General features: G+C 33.8%; 1 protein-coding gene across 1 annotated transcript in view; it reads left to right on the forward strand.

The window, feature by feature from the left end:
* LOC149807090 (lipoxygenase homology domain-containing protein 1-like) overlaps positions 1-14,487 on the forward strand; it is a 276,859-nt gene that overhangs the window by 85,637 nt on the left and 176,735 nt on the right. Inside the window, exons 19-22 of the mRNA XM_089961784.1 lie at positions 2,452-2,609; positions 3,288-3,513; positions 6,904-7,055; positions 8,784-8,941. Of these exons, the coding sequence (XP_089817910.1) occupies positions 2,452-2,609; positions 3,288-3,513; positions 6,904-7,055; positions 8,784-8,941 (694 nt within the window). The remainder of the gene's footprint in view (positions 1-2,451; positions 2,610-3,287; positions 3,514-6,903; positions 7,056-8,783; positions 8,942-14,487) is intronic.

Below are 14,487 nucleotides of genomic sequence, written 5' to 3' on the forward strand. Positions count from 1 at the left end.
TAAGTTTTCTTTTATTCTTCACCTCAGTTATTCATGTTTATTCCTGCTGCCCTATTTTTTAAATTTGTCTTTCTTTCTCGTGTAAGCATAGAAAACAACCATGTAAGCATTTTGTGTTTAAATACTGCAATGTCAGCTGAATGCATTTGTGATTTATATTGTCCTCATCTAGCTTTTTTCTTATTTATCATTCCACTGTTTCCAAAGAGAAATTACTTTGGTGTATATCTGGATATTTGTAATTGACCATCCTTAATTTAATACACAGTAAAGAAACTTGGGGCAATGTATATAGATGGCTTCATGTTCTTAAAAAATAAAATCTAGAACCATTTTATGATTATCTTGTGTATTGAATATACATACATTTGACATATGACTACCCTGTATTTTTTAATCTTTTTTATTACAATAAAAATGACTTCTAAATGGTTAATTGAATGTGATGATGTTGATCATGAAATTATGGAGGGAGGGTGTAGATTATGCATTGGAACTAAAGCATCTGTATTAGTCTGTCTTACTATTTTATCTCTTTTCCGTCTTTTTATTCTGGAGACCCATTTGATGTAAAATAAAAATCCAGAGCTTTTCCACTAATCTTGGCAGTGGATATGTCAAAATTTATATCCTCTGTGCAATAACAGAACCATGCTTTGCATATTGCACAAATGCTTTACATGCCATGTGCTTTACAGCTAATGTGTTCTCTCTGTCTTATGAAACTCTGATAAAAATTATCATATTTTAGGATCAGTATAAGGAATAAATTGAGAGAATTTTTGAATAAAATGAAGCAAATAAAGTCATTTTTCGTGTCCATGGCACATGCAAAAAACATCTTTGTTACAGATATTCAGAATGTTTCTAATTCAGCGCTATACACTACATCAGCATCTGAATATTACTGTATACAAAGTTAAGAAAATAATCATGAAATATATAAGTTGCAATTTCTGGAGTGATTCCGATAAGATTTTGAAAACAAGTTAGTACTAAACATCAACACATGTCCAGTGTTTTGACAGAAAACAATGATAGGTATCAGAGATAATCAGCTGTACATAATGGAAATAAAAACATCATTGAAACAGTGTAGCAGACTTAAAGGAAATAAAAACATCATTGAAACAGTGTAGCAGACTTAATGGAAATAAAAACATCATTGAAACAGTGTAGCAGACTTAACGGAAATAAAAACATCATTGAAACAGTGTAGCAGACTTAACGGAAATAAAAACATCATTGAAACAGTGTAGCAGACTTAATGGAAATAAAAACATCATTGAAACAGTGTAGCAGACTTAACAGAAATAAAAACATCATTGAAACAGTGTAGCAGACTTAATGGAAATAAAAACATCATTGAAACAGTGTTGCAAACTTAATGGAAATAGACACATACTTTAAACAGTTGCAACCTTAATGGAAATAAATGCATCATTTAAACAGTGTTATGAACTTAATGGAAATTAATGCATCTTTTAAACAGTTGCGAACTTAATTGAAATCAATACATTGTTTAAACAGCTTCACAGACTTAATGGAGATAAACACATCATTTCAACAGTTGCAAACTTAATGGAAATCAATACATCATTTTAAGTGTTGCAGACTTAATGGAAATAACACATCATTTAAACAGAGTTACAAAACAAACAAAAAATCAATGCATATGGTGTGCAATTACACAATTTAAGATACATCTTTTTTTGGCAGTAAGCTTAGCCATCATGTCAGTATTCCATGAATTGCTACACTGTTTCAATCATGTCAGTATTCCATGAATTGCTACACTGTTTCAATCATGTCAGTATTCCATGAATTGCTACACTGTTTCAATCATGTCAGTATTCCATGAATTGCTACACTGTTTCAATCATGTCAGTATTCCATGAATTGCTACACTGTTTCAATCATGTCAGTATTCCATGAAAATATGTGCCACAATGGAGGAGAAAATTATTGGCTGTTTTAGTGGTTATTTTTCTTTACTAAAAGCAGTCCAGGATAAATACTTTTTTAAGGCAGAGAGGGTGACCTCTCTTATCTTTATGAGTTACATCTGGATCAGAGTAGGGACTGAAAATTACCTTTATCCTACCTTGTTAATTGGGAATTGTAGTATGGGGAGAAAATTGTCACAGTCCAAAAATACTATGAATTAATTTATTTTCATAGGTATAGATACTTATATTTTTTTGAAATTTTGTTTCAAAGAGACCCAAGTTAGTACAATTGGTAATGGACACCATCATTGCCATAGAAAGACAATTGTTCATTGCATATTCATAGAAATTGGTATCCCATGACAAGTAGTGAAGACAATATAATAAATTAGAGAATCTACCATGATTAGAGTGGATGTACCAGTAATTTTGGATAATCAGGATTTGGATAATTGAGGTGGTTCTACGAGTTCATGGTTAGCATGATGTCATTTCCTTTCAGCTGGAGATTGGAGCATCCATGTTAGCAGTGAAGAGACACTGGATGATGCTGATGTAGCTCTTGTTGCCTATGGTAACAAGGGTAACTCTGGGCGAATAATCTTGGGAGCTCCACCAGGAAAAAAGATCTTCCAAGGTGGCAATGAAGATGAATTTAGGGTCAGTGATACATATCTTATGGTGCATGAAAAGTTAAAAAATATACTTACTTTTGCAGTGACTGTCAGTAATATATCCTCATTTCGTCTTGCAGCTTCAGTTTGCAAAATGTTTGATTAAACTTCATTAATGTCATGAAAATTTAACAGTGAAAATTGTCTTAATTCATTGTACTCTGTTGATGTGGATTTTCTTTTGAAGTCGTTACAGGTCACAGTGTATGAGTGGTAGATAAGAGTAATGTAATGCAGATTATCTGAATGATGATGTTTATTTGTATTAGATATATGTATGGAACTTTTAATTTTTGTTGAAAGTGACCTCTACGGTGATGTTTATTTGTATTAGATATATGTATGGAACTTTTCACTTTCACTGAAAATATTGTAGGGATATGAAAAGAACTGATAATATACGCCTGTATTTAACCACTTGTAATGTCAGAGTTTGAAGTTTTTAAAACGAAATCAAAAGTGAAATTTCTCCAAGAATTGTGTGACTATTTTATAAAACAGATTACACAGTTTTGTAAAACTGTGCTAGAAATAAGTCCATGAAGCCAGAACCCTCACTTTTTAGAACACAGTGTCTTACTCAGGTTTACTTGATGTAAAGGGTTCTTCCAAAAAAATGGTGTAAATTGCACAGAATTATGACGTTTTCCATATTTTTATGCAGGCCAATTTACTGAAGGTTGGAAAATTATTTAAAATTCGACTAGAGCTTGTTGTAAAAGGTGTGAACAAGAACCCCAAATGGAAGGTTAAAGAAGTCACATTGCAGGACCTTAACACAAAAGAAGTTCTAAAGTTCAACTTTGGTCGCTGGCTGTCACGAAACCATGAGGATCTAGAGATTATGAGGGAACTGCCTGTCAACAAACCAGGAGAGGAATATTTGCGAGGTATAACCAAAAATTGGATAATTACAGTAAATGGCCAGATATATTTCAACACCTTTAATCATGCCAGAATAGGTAAGAAAGTTGACATCTGCAGTCAAAAACTGTTTAGTTACTATTCAGTGCTTTAATACATTTTTCAAAATCAAATCTAAAGTGACAAGTGTCCAGAACCCATTATACAAAATGCAGAAGTCCAGAACATCACTGATCTTTTTGATTTATGATTCACCTCCAAACATTGGGGTCTCCGAGCTTCACTTTTGTTTTAAATACTTATTTACATGACTCCTATCAGATAACAATCTGGGTCACAGCTGTCCACACTAGTCAACCTCTACACCAATTTGCTGTGGGTTCTTTTTATTGACTGCTGAAATGGTAAAGTCTTTCTAACTCTTTTGTTGTAGGCAATATAGGTTTTCATATATATTTGCTCATAAGTTGAGTCCAACTGCAAACTGCACAGACCCAGATCTGCCATTGCACAATGCACAGGTGTATCTGGGTCTGTGCAGTTTGATGAGGAAAAATCAGTAGAACAAACAACATAGACCTTGATCTGCAGGCACATTATGCTACAGCGGATTAGGATATTTGTTGTTTGCAGTTTGACTTGACTTATAAGTGAGTATATATGGTAATCTTAAGACAGTTTTAGTTGAAATTTGGAGTGGCAGTGAATTTATTATATTTTTCAAATTGGCCAAACATTTCTCTGCTATTTTCATGGTCCACAAATAACTCTATCACCTGATCTCCTCTTCCTTCCAGTTTGCAGTGAACTTTATAAAAGTTTTTGACCTTGTTGATCAGGATATTCTTATCAATAAAATTCATTTTAACAATTTGTCAATTCAGTGATTGATTGGTTTACATCATATCTAACAACTAGAAAACAGTGTCAAAATAAATGACAGTTATTCTAAAGAAGAACCAGTCATATGTGGAGTTCCACAAGGATCAATACAGGCCCCACTTCATTTTCATAAATGATCTGGTGCTGATAATAGCCAAATTTATTTCATCTACTGAACTTTATGCAGAGATTACATAACTCTGTCTGATTTAAAAAAGTTAAAATTAGATCTTAACACATTAACCCCTAGCGACAATTTTACTGGGCAGGAGGTAATAGCCTACTGCCGAGCTCTGTAGCATCATGGTCATGCATGATACACTAAAGTGAGTGGTATTATAGAAAGGTAGACAGATGTAGCTCTACAATCATATCAGATAATCTGGAATATCTAGTTGCACTACAAAATACAGATAGGAAAACCTCATTTTTTGGACCTGACTTAAGCAAAATTCGCCTGTGGTCAGAATCCCATTTTGTGTCTGGATTTTAGACTTTTTGGGCTCAGATCTAAGGCAGACTGGTATGAACTGCAAACAGACAGATGAGCCTTTGCAAAAAGTAGGATAAGATGGGCATTTGGAATAAAGAGTAGTCTCCATACAAAAATAATGGCTCCGCTTAGCAAAAAAAAAAACAAGAAAAAACAAAAAATAAGTCCAACTTTTACCCTTCTGCTCATGCGCGAATCAAATAGCCAACAAAAAATGATGTTTCTAATACAACCAGGCAGTATGTTATTGAAAGATGACTGGGGATTTGTTGTTTTTGAGTCTATTCAGAAATAGCTTTCAAAATGTGTTTCCTACTTGATTTTCAGGCAAAAATGGCAAAAAAGCTCCAAGGGTTAATGTGTTAAACAGTCCATTTTGATGACATCACAAAATTTGAATATTCCTTGCGTATTTAATCACTTGTGCATCGACATTGCACATAAATTACAAATTTAGCAATTCCCAGACGAATTGTAAAAAAAAAATCAAAAAAATCTTGCTAACACATTAACCCCTAGCGACGACTTTACGGGGCAGGAGGTAGTAGCCTACTGCTGAGCTCTGTAGCGTCATGGTCATGCATGATACACTAAAGTGGTGGTATTATAGAAAGGTAGACAGATGTAGGTCTACAATGATATCAAATAATCTGGAATATCTAGTTGCACTACAAAATACAGATAGAAAAACCTCAATTTTTGGACCCGACCTTTTTTAATGCAAAATTTGCCCGTGGTCAGAATCCCATTTTGTGTCTGGATTTTAGACTTTTTGGTCTCAGATCTAAGGCAAACTGGTATGAACTGCAAACAGACAGATGAGCCTTTGCAAAAAGTAGGATAAAATGGGCATTTGGAATAAAGAGTGGTCTCCATAGAAAAATAATGGCACCGTTTAGCCACAAGAAAAAAGAAAAAAAAAAGAAGTCCAACTTTTACCCTTCTGCTCATGCGCGAGTCAAATAGCCAACGAAAAATGATGTTTTTAGCACATCTAGGCAGTATGTTATTGAAATATCACCGGGGATTTGGTGTTTTCGAGTCTATTCAGAAATAGCTTTCAAAATGTGTTTCCTACTCGATTTTCAGGCAAAAATGGCAAAAAACACCAGGGGTTAATGTGTTAAGGTGTCTCTTCAGTTAGCTTTCCTTGGATTAGATTCCGAGTGTAAGGCAAAAGGCATGAAAATAAACAGAAACAATACTAAATTATTTATGATTACTAAACAACAAAATAGAGCAAAATGGAAAGTAACAATCTGAATATTAAACTGAATGAAATTTGTCTTCAAATGATTACCCATGACAGAATAAATGGGATGATGGGAGACAAGAATTTGCAGTGAAATGATTACATTATTTAAGCAAAATAATTCCATGTCTGTCAGTTAAACAGAGGTTAGTAAATTCCAAAAACTATATACAACCATATCCAGACCACTATAATGTTATTTGTAGGCACATGACTGTTCTGTCAATAATATTAGCATATTATTCCATTTGAAAAATTGAGCTTGCAGACTCATCCTAAACGATGGTGAAAACATCCCAAATGCAATGAATGATATTAAATATTAACAAAAACTGAACAAATATTTTTGAGAAAGGCTCAACTAATGAAGAAAGTTTAAACAACATGGCCTCATTATATCTTAAGGGCCCATTTCAAGCTTGAAAACAAGGCAAGACTTCCAGTTTAAGATCAGTTTCAATTATCCATATTTTCATTCCAAACCAAATAAAGAACTCTTTTTTTAAGAAATGTTTTCAACATTTCTGGCCACTGATGTAGAACAGAATCTCACAGGAAATTAGAGAATGTACAAATATAAATGCATTTTATTGTAATCTAAGTTATTGGATGAAAAGTATAACCTGTTTGATTTGACATACATGGCAATGTAAAGTTTCATGAAAAATTACACAAATTAAAGTTTCAAGGATTTACCAGTCAAAATTTAACCCATGTTTTTTTCTGTGTCTTAAGTTTATGACTAAATGTTACATAACAGCTTGACATATATGACAAACTGTATTTCAGTGTTCAAGTATGTTGTGTCAGTGTACACTGGCAAGGAAAGTGGGGCTGAGACTGATGCATCTGTCTATATCACACTGTATGGTGAGAGAGGAGACAGTGGCAAACGGCAGCTTATCAAGTCCAATAATGCCAGGAAGTTCAGAACGGGGCAGGTCTGTTCATATTTTTCTTTGTCTTTGTGTTGTACCCATGTAATTTGTTGGAGTTAGAAATGTGAATTTTAATTGGCATTGTGTTGTAGTTCAGTGCATAAATTACATTTTGTTGGCACTTAAGTTCAGGTACATGACTGACAGAAAATGCATTGATGATAAAGACTATGTTGGTATTGAAATTCATGGCTTGTGAAAACCACATTATTCATGATAATTGGTACTTCATGATAATTGGTTCTCCATAATAATTAGTACTCCACGATAATTGATACTCCATTATCATACCTCATGATAATTTATACTCCATGATAATTGGTATACCATGATAAATAGTACATGTACTTCATGATATTTGATACTCCATGATAATTAGTGTTCCATAATAATTAGTACTTCATGATACTTGATACTCTATGATAATCAGTGCTCCATAATAATTAGTACTTCATGATATTTGATACTCCATGGTAATTGGTGCTCCAAGATAACTAGTACTTGATGATAATTGATACACCATGACAAAACATACTGAATTGACAGTATTCTTGGATATTCTTCAATTTTTATTTGCTTGTTAACATGGTAATTTTCTAAACTTGACTAAATTTCTTAATTTGCACACTTGTTTTACAGATTGCACTCCATATTTATTATTCTCATTATCGATAGCTGCCACTTCAGTCAAGCATTGGTGTTGATCCTGCCAATGAAGTCATAGTGTACTAAAAATGAAATAGCATTTGTGCTCTATTGTTCCATAGGTATCATATCTGGACCATTTGTAGTTTTACTCTTTTTGGATAGCATCTTGATTCCAAGTTTCAGTGATAGAGTATTATATTACTCCCTCACTATAAGACCCATCTATATGACAGTTCCTGTTCTAAGGCAGACATGGTCTTTGATCCCATTTCATTATTCAGTAGTAGATTTATATGTATCATGTTTTTCATCAAAATATGGTTTCACAATAGATTATGTCAGTATACTCCATGGTTGCCATGGATAGTGTTATAATGAGGGAGTACTGTATAATGTATTTCATTGTAAGGTAGTTTGACTTTAATTATGGCAGTATACTCCATGGCTCCCATGGAGATTAGAATAACGAGGGAGTACTGTTATCACATATTTTATTATAAATTGGTCTTACTATAATTATGGCAGCATACTTCATGGCTCCCATGGACAATATTATAATGAGAGAGTACAGTCCATTGTCATAAACCAATTGATTACTATAATTGTAATTAAGGCAAATTATCAAAATAAATGTGTTGGTAGTATCTGTGTATGCAGAGCAGTTGAGCAAGTTTTTCAGTTAAAATGTCTCTGCTGAAGTATGCACTCTGACTGGCCTTGGGTTACTGGTGCAATGCATTTATGTACCATTTTCACTGTAGTATCTTTATTTACTTGTATGCTTCAGTTGATTTCAGTGTTAATTTTGTCTTAATTGACAGTTGAGGCTTTAATGCAGTATGATGAACCAGAGAGAGAAAAGATACTTTGAAGATCCATGAAACTAAAAACAAAAGATGTAACAGCCAAATTTATAAATCATCCTCAGCCATATATATGGGCACATGCTCAAGGTTTACTTCACTTCATTGATCAGAATATGCAAAGATTAGAACCATGGACATACTAAAATAATTTGTTATAATTTTATGTGCAGTTATTTAAAAATAGTGATTAATTTCACATTTTTATTGGCCATTTTAGAAAGATGTCTTTGTATTGGAGGTAGTCGACTTGGCCAAGCTTCAGACATGTGTAATTGGCCATGATAGTACAGTGGCTGGCGAGGGCTGGTACTTGGAGAAAGTGACAGTCAAGGAAAGTGATACAGCTACTGAAGAATATGTCTTCCCATGTAACAAGTGAGTTTTATAAATATCCTAAACATTACAGTTCATACAATCTGTTTGATAACTCAGATGAACACTAAGATTAATGTATAAAGTAAAGGTTGAGAATGTTGCATGCATTTAATGATGGAATCATGCTTCTGATTTGTTCAGCTTATTACCATTCTGGAAGTCATATTTCTGCTCTAATTTTGATCTTACTTGGAACATAGGCTATTGTCATAAGGATTTTGGAAGAGTTTGATAATAAACAAGATCCATGCATAATAATGAGGTAATCTTGCATGTCATTGTCCAAGCATATTACCGCTTAGTAGTCATATTTATAATTCAATTTTCATCAGATTTGGAACATATCATCAGACTCTGAGATTTATTCAGCCATGAGTGACATCCATGCATATTAATAAGGTAGTCTTGCATCTGATTGGCTGTGCTTGTGGAGGTCATATTTCCAATCTGATTATGATCATATTTGCAATAAATGTTCATGTTATTAATATCTTGGCCGTACAGTCAACCCCATTTATCTCGACCTCAGTTATCTTGAGAACTCGTGTTATGTCAAGCATTTTGGTCCAGTCCTGAACAAATCCTTCTTTGTCATGCTATATTTGCCCTGCTTATCTCTATCCATGTACAGTCGATAACCCCATTATGTTGGGCATAACTTTTGGTCAGCAGTAACATGTGGACCCACTTAATTCGACGAAATGCAACTTTTAATGTCCATCTTGGAGAAATTTTACAACAAATGATCCAGTGTTTCTGCTACTACCAGTACCTTGTACTAGCAAGGATGGAAAAAAAATTGGTACAAGACCAGATTTTACTGGTACAAATGCCAATAACAACCTCATCAAGGCACGGTTTACCACTTCCATAGAGTGGAGAAAATTATGGTGTAAACAATACTTTAGAGTAAGGAAATTGAATGAATGTGTTTCTAACCTTTACAGGAGCTGCTTTCATTATGAACAGTATCACATGTTAATACTGTGACAATATAGTTCGTTCCACACAGCATCATGAATTGTATCTTATCTGTGACAGTAAATTATCAGGTCAGCTTCAATAATTGTAGCTAAAAATACCTAATTCATTTTACACTATATATTTAAAATGAATTAGGTACTTTCAGCTACATTTAATGATGCTAACATGAAAATTGACATAATTACAAATAGGAAAAAATTTGTGATACTTAGTGGAACAAACTATAGTGTAACCCCATTCCAATATTGTCAGGGTAAGTCACCAACTTAATCCATACACAATTAACAACTTTGGTTCAGAACACACTTTTAAAAGGAAATAGTTAAGGGTTTCCATGCTTGGTGTGAGTGTAAGCCTTTAACTGCAGCATGGCTATATCATGTGACTTACAGTCATCGATAAATAGAACCAGGCAAAATTCCAGACCATGCTGGTACCCTCGCCCAACAAAGACATGGTTGTTAATTTGTTTTGAACAAGAGTAAATAAAAGCACAGATGGTATATTTTTAAATCCATTGTGCACAGTATTTTTTTAAAATGAAGCTGTTTATTGCTGTGCCATGATTACCGATTCTTCAATGCAAACGGAGTTCTTTCATTTGGAATGTTTTATCTTTAAATGAACATCAAAGCCTTTTACTGTATCAAAGTGATATGCCAACTCTCCTTCTGGTGCTGTGTCGTTGCCGATGGTCACTAATCAAAGTTGGGAGGGATATGGAACTATGTATGAACAGGATAAGTCAGCATTTTACAGAATTTTGATGTAGAGACAGTTAATTTAAAAGGCTTTAAACAATATTTTACATGAATACCAACAGCCCCATTTTTTCTGTTACGGAGGCCACTTTTATCAGTAAAAACCAGCATACTGGTGCAAAGGAACCTCTGATAATCAAGAAAAGTTATTGATTTTCACACACAATTTTGGTCAGTTACATTTTGCTACTAGTTAAATTCAACACCAGCACAAAAAAAGTATTGTCCTGCATGTGCATTAGCCTAGATTTTGGTCAGCATGGTGCATGTACTATAATTAGCCTAGATTTTGGTCAGTGTGGTGCATGTACTTTAATTAGCCTAGATTTTGGTCATCGTGGTGCATGTACTTTAATTAGCCTAGATTTTGGTCATCGTGGTGCATGTACTTTAATTAGCCTAGATTTTGGTCAGCATGGTGCATGTACTTTAATTAGCCTAGATTTTGGTCATCGTGGTGCATGTACTTTAATTAGCCTAGATTTTGGTCAGCGTGGTGCATGTACTTTAATTAGCCTAGATTTTGGTCAGCGTGGTGCATGTACTTTAATTAGCCTAGATTTTGGTCAGCATGGTGCATGTACTTTAATTAGCCTAGATTTTGGTCAGCGTGGTGCATGTACTTTAATTAGCCTAGATTTTGGTCAGCGTGGTGCATGTACTTTAATTAGCCTAGATTTTGGTCAGTGTGGTGCATGTACTTTAATTAGCCTAGATTTTAGTCAGTGTGGTGCATGTACTTTAATTAGCCTAGATTTTGGTCAGCATGGTGCATGTACTTTAATTAGCCTAGATTTTGGTCAGCATGGTGCATGTACTTTAATTAGACTAGATTTTGGTCAACATGAAAAAACTATTGCCTTACTGAGACTCCCAAAAGGATGAGGCTTTGCACGGGAACATAAAAACAACTTTAAACTGCTGATATTGTTACAGTAACTTAAGTGTTGTATAAATGTGTGACTGGTTACATAATCTCATTAAAAGGACCTTTTTTCTGCAACCTATCATTACTGAATTATTACTTTTATTGTGCATTAGAAATGTCATTTGTTTTTAGAAATAAAACTCCTCATTTTTGATGCTTCAGATGCATAATCATTTTCTGCAGTAGATTTGTCAACTAAACCATGATATCTTGGGACCTGTTTATGTTGACAATTTTTTTTACACCCCGACATAATTGAGATTTGATCAAACTTAGAATAATATAGACTTATATAATTAAGATCTCACATTAATTTGATAATCAGTGAGGTCCCTACATTTTAATGAGGTGATCTTATATCAAATTGTCTGTACTTGTCACCATTCTTAAGACTGTAAGATTGTCTGTACTTGTTACCATTCATAAGACTTTATTTCTGATTCGATTTTGAGTGAATTTGGTAAATAGAATTAAATCATCAACCATCATAGATGGGTAAAGTTATGGGCAAGATCAGTGAATAGTAATGAGATGAACTTGCATCAGATTTGCTGAATTTGTCAGCACACTTGTGACTATTTTAGATTATATTTTTTTATAAACTTAATAAATAAGATATATTTTCAGAGTTTTATTACAACCAAGATCTGTGCATATTTATCATATTCATCCATTAAAAGTTCTCAATTTTAATGTTATATAGTCGATTTGGTTTCTGCTTTAACATACCTTTCTTCTGTCTCAGAATAAAACCAGAGAAAGTACTCTGTGATATTAGCTATTGAGAACTACAGGTTTGAGGTTTAGAATTCTTCCTCTTGCCAAAAATGCAAACCAGATCAAGAATATGCATTTTAGAATTTTTCAATTTGCATCATGTTTCATAAAATCATGTATAAAAATTATCAAAATTGTACAGCTTAGTGACTAAAATAAATAATTTGTAATTTATAAATGCAGAAAAAGAATAAAATGGAAATAAAACAAATAACACTACAGGTAGAGCAAATAATTGTCTCCACATTTGCAATACCACTGAATCCTTACAATCTTGGGACACTATTATAATGGTATTAACATCAAGATTGTAATACCATTGAATCATTACACTCTTGGGACACTATTATAAAGGTATTAAGATCAAGTTTTTAATACCACTGAGTCATTACAATCTTGGGACACTATTATAAAGGTATTAACATCAAGCTTGTAAAATCATTGAATCATTACAATCTTGGGACACTATCATAAAGGTATTAAGATCAAGTTTGTAATACCATTGAATCATTACAATCTTGGGACACTATTATAAGGGTATTAACATCAAGCTTGTAAAACCATTGAATCATTACAATCTTGGGACACTATTATAAAGGTATTAATATCAAGTTTGTAATACCATTGAATCAAACCATTGAATCATTACAATCTTGGGACACTATCATAAAGGTATTAAAGATCAAATTTGTAAAACCATTGAATCATTACAATCTTGGGACACTATTATAAAGGTATTAACATCAAGTTTGTAATACCACTGAGTCAAACTGTTGAATCATTACAATCTTGGGACACTATCATAAAGGTATTAAGATCAAATTTGTAAAACCACTGAATCATTACCATCTTGGGACACTATTATAATAATATATTGTGATTGGTGAAGACAAAATATTTGGTACATGTCAGGAATGCACAAGAACATTTTGGTTGAGCTGGATTAAACCTGTTTTAAGGTTTTCTTCCTACAGACATTGCTTGATCACTTTACTCTGCCCAGCATAAATTAACAAAGTCACTAGGCAAAACACCATATAGCAGGTTAAGCCCAACAGAAATTAACAAAGCCACTAGGCAAAACACCATATAGCAGTCTTTTTTTGTTGTTGTTGTTGTTGTAGGGTTTAACGCCATTTTTCAGCACACAATAGGCTATACATGGCGGCCAGTATTAATGGTGGAGGAAGAACCCGGAAAAACCCCGGAAAGAACCACCGACCCACGAGAAGCTACTGGCAAGCTTTCTCACATACCCACATTAGCCGAATCCAATATAGCAGTCTAACCCAACAGAAATTAACAAAGCCACTAGGCAAAACACCATATAGCAGGCTAAGCCCAAAAGAAATTAACAAAACCACTTGGCAAAACACCATATAGCAGTCTGACCCAACAGAAATTAACAAAGCCACTAGGCAAAACACCTTATAACAGTCTAAGTCCAACATAAATTAACAAAGCCACTAGGCAAAATGCCATGTAGGAGGCTAAGCCCAACAGAAATTAACAAAGCCACTAGGCAAAACACCTTATAGCAGTCTAAGCCTAACATAAATTAACAAAGCTACTAGGCAAAACACCGTATAGCAGGCTAAGCCCAACAGAAATTAACAAAGCCACTAGGCAAAACACCATATAGCAGTCTAACCCAACATAAATTAACAAAGCCACTAGGCAAAAAACCATATAGCAGGCTAACCCCAGCAGAAATTAACAAAGCCACTAGGCAAAACACCTTATAGCAGTTTAAGCCCAACATATATTAACAAAGCCACTAGGCAATAAACCATATAGCAGGCTAAGCCCAGCAGAAATTAACAAAGCCACTAGGCAAAACACCTTATAGCAGTTTAAGCCCAACATAAATTAACAAAGCCACTAGGCAAAACACCATATAGCAGGCTAAGCTCAACTGAAATTACCAAAGCCACTAGGCGAAACACCATATAGCAGTCTAAGCCCAATATAAATTAACAAAGCCACCAGGCAAAACACCATATAGCAGGCTAAGCCTAACAGATCAGAAATGTTATTGTGCATCACTGACAATTTTGTGAGTGGAAGAAGAGGTACTAATTGATGCAACATTTGAT

The sequence above is a fragment of the Sinohyriopsis cumingii genome, chromosome 1 (genome assembly GCF_028554795.1).
Source record: "Sinohyriopsis cumingii isolate HCF-2022 chromosome 1, ASM2855479v2, whole genome shotgun sequence".
Lineage (NCBI taxonomy): Eukaryota > Metazoa > Mollusca > Bivalvia > Unionida > Unionidae > Sinohyriopsis > Sinohyriopsis cumingii.